The following is a 2500-nucleotide window of genomic DNA, read 5'->3' as shown; positions in this document are numbered from 1 at the left end:
TTCCAGGAGGCCCTTGCAACAGCAAAGAAGTAGAAAAAAAAAAGATGAGAGTACTTCAGGGTAACCTGAATAGGAGTAGGACGGCGTATCACCTTCTAGCCCAGCTTTGCTTTGAGAAAAAAGCTGATATTGTTCTAATCAGCGAACAGTACCAGAACAGAGCAGGAGTAGGATGCTTCGCAGACGAATTGAGCACCGCGGCCATCTGGATCCTAGATCTCCGTCTAATACATGTGTCGGACCAAGGATCCGGACGCGGTTACGTTTGGGTGAGACATAACTCGACGACTTATGTCAGTGTATATCTCACTCCGAACGACCGGATAGACGACTTTCAAACCAATCTGGACGATCTGGAATACGCGCTGCGGGAAATGCAAGGAGATCTCATTGTGGCTGGAGACCTCAATGCCAAAGCTCTCGAATGGGGGAGGCGAGGCCGGACTCCAGAGGAAGACGTATCATAGAGGTGGCGTCGAGACTGGACCTATCAGTACTCAACACAGGTTCGACGTCAACTTTCCGCATGTCTGGCTACAGAGAGACGATCCCGGATGTCTCTCTAGCCAATTAACACCTTTTTTTTTTTTTTTTTGTTTCGTCAGGAGGAAAAACCTTCATAGGCCCTCTGAGCCCGGTACTCAGAGGAGTGTCGGATTCAGCCCGCCTGGGAATGCTCCCAGGAACGGGTCGCCTACCGACTAAAAAACCTCCCGATTCTTATAACTAACGCGCTGAGGAAACAAGGTGGTGGGCGGGATTACGCATATGCGTATTACAAATTCACCCACCACCCCTCCTCGGTGAGCCAGGCCGGTATTCGCCTTGCTCTCATTCATCCATACATCCACATTCACACCACTGTAGCGCACTCGACAGGAGCCAACGAGCCCCTGGAGACGAGCCCTGGAGGAGGAGCCCCTGCGACGTGGCAATAGTCGCAGGCTGGCAGGTGATCGAGGATTATACCGGGAGCGATCATCAGTACATCCTATTCGATGTACATGATAGGAGGCCAGCCGTGACAAGTATAAAGCGACCCCCCCGGTGGAACATTGCAAGAATGGATCGAGAGAGGCTGTCTTCGGTCATAGAGGTAGGATGGAGATTCCAACAAAGTACTTCCGCGAGTCTATCGACACCTGCACAAGTCAGGTTGATTAGCGCAGCAACCATGCAGCTCATCCAAAAGACTTGTGCGATAGCGGTGCCAAAGTATGGCACGAAACGGCAGAGACGCCCTGTATATTGGTGGACGAACGAGATCGCAGATCTTCGTAAGAAATGCTTAAGACTATGCCGTTTAGCACAACGAGTGAAGAGACGCGACCACGACGCAGCTCCTTTGGCCGCAGACTATCAAGCGGCCAAAGCCTTGAAGACGACCATCAAGGCCAGTCAACGACGGTGCTGGAAGGAGCTGTGCCTGGATGTCGACCAGAATCCGTGAGGATTAGGGTATCTAATCGTCACTCGCAATCTGGGGCCTGACACGCAAGGGACCCGTCAGGTCGCGAGAACGTTGGATCACATCGTGCAAACTCTATTCCCCCCACAGCCGAAAAGAGAGATCAGCTTGGATGCGCCCGGAATAAGCGGGGTACCGCAATTCACGGAAAAAGAGCTACTCAGGGCCGCATCATCTATGCGGAACAAGAAAGCTCCAGGTCCAGACGGACTTTCAGCAGAATTAATTAAAGACGTCGCGCAAAGTCACCCTGAACTATTGCTGAACATGTATAACAAGTGCTTCAGGGGGGGCATCTTTCCCGCTCCATGGAAGAAAGAGAGGCTTGTGCTCATTAGCAAGGGCAAGGGTCCAGTAGGGGCAGCTTCATCATACAGGTCTATTTGTATGCTCGATATGGTTGGAAAACTCCTGGAGAAGCTGATAAATCCAAGGCTCCGTGCAGCCGTGAAGGCAGCGGGGGATCTCGCCGGCCGCCAGTACGGATTCCGCTCCGACCTCTTCACCATCCACGCAGTCCTGGTGGTAGTCACGGCCGCGAAAATGATGGAGCGAAGCAATCATCGAACTCGACCTCTACGCCTGCTGGCCACCTTAGACGTGAGAAATGCCTTCAATCCCGTCAGGTGGGATCTGCAAGGAAAGCGCTCGAACGTAATTTCAACGTTCCGAAGTACCTACACCGAATAATTAACGATTATCTAAACGAGCGCTTCCTAGTATACGACACGAGTGATAGTCCAAGAAGCTTGGAATCGATATCGGGGGCAGCCCAGGGCTCTATACTAGGACCGGACATATGGAATATATTCTACGACGGTATCTTTCGTATGGCAGTCCCAGAAGGTACTATCTTAGTAGGATATGCAGATGTCATAACCGCAAGAGACACGAAGAGGGTACTGTTTCTGCTCAAACAGGTCATGCGGAGAGTTACCTCCTGGATGGAAGACCACGGGCTATCTCCAGCAGCCCAGAAGACAGAGATCGTGCTAATTACGAGGAAGCGCATTAACTACTTGCGCAGCTTCA

General features: G+C 51.7%; 1 protein-coding gene across 1 annotated transcript; it reads left to right on the top strand.

Annotated features, from left to right (window-relative positions):
- Positions 1-44: 44 nt before the first annotated feature.
- On the top strand, positions 45-2483 carry LOC118450807 (uncharacterized). The gene is made up of 6 exons (XM_035886740.2): positions 45-269; positions 328-506; positions 868-1215; positions 1308-1458; positions 1559-2094; positions 2306-2483. The coding sequence occupies exons 1-6, from the start codon at positions 45-47 to the stop codon at positions 2481-2483; spliced, it is 1617 nt and encodes a 538-aa protein (XP_035742633.2).
- The last annotated feature ends 17 nt before the right edge of the window (positions 2484-2500 follow it).

The sequence above is a fragment of the Vespa mandarinia genome, unplaced genomic scaffold (genome assembly GCF_050613455.1).
Source record: "Vespa mandarinia isolate Hongniang unplaced genomic scaffold, ASM5061345v1 scaffold_43, whole genome shotgun sequence".
In the NCBI taxonomy this organism is placed as follows: domain Eukaryota; kingdom Metazoa; phylum Arthropoda; class Insecta; order Hymenoptera; family Vespidae; genus Vespa; species Vespa mandarinia.
Note: the sequence above shows the minus strand (reverse complement) of the source record. Positions and strands in the feature narration are given on the sequence as shown.

Excerpts from the sequence above, each read along its gene's own strand:
- LOC118450807 (XM_035886740.2), top strand. The coding sequence starts at position 45 with ATGAGAGTACTTCAGGGTAACCTGAATAGGAGTAGGACGGCGTATCAC. Across the intron at positions 507-867 it reads CCTATCAGTACTCAACACAG|CGCACTCGACAGGAGCCAAC; the intron begins GTTCGACGTCAA and ends ACACCACTGTAG. Across the intron at positions 1,459-1,558 it reads CAGAATCCGTGAGGATTAGG|CCGAAAAGAGAGATCAGCTT; the intron begins GTATCTAATCGT and ends TTCCCCCCACAG.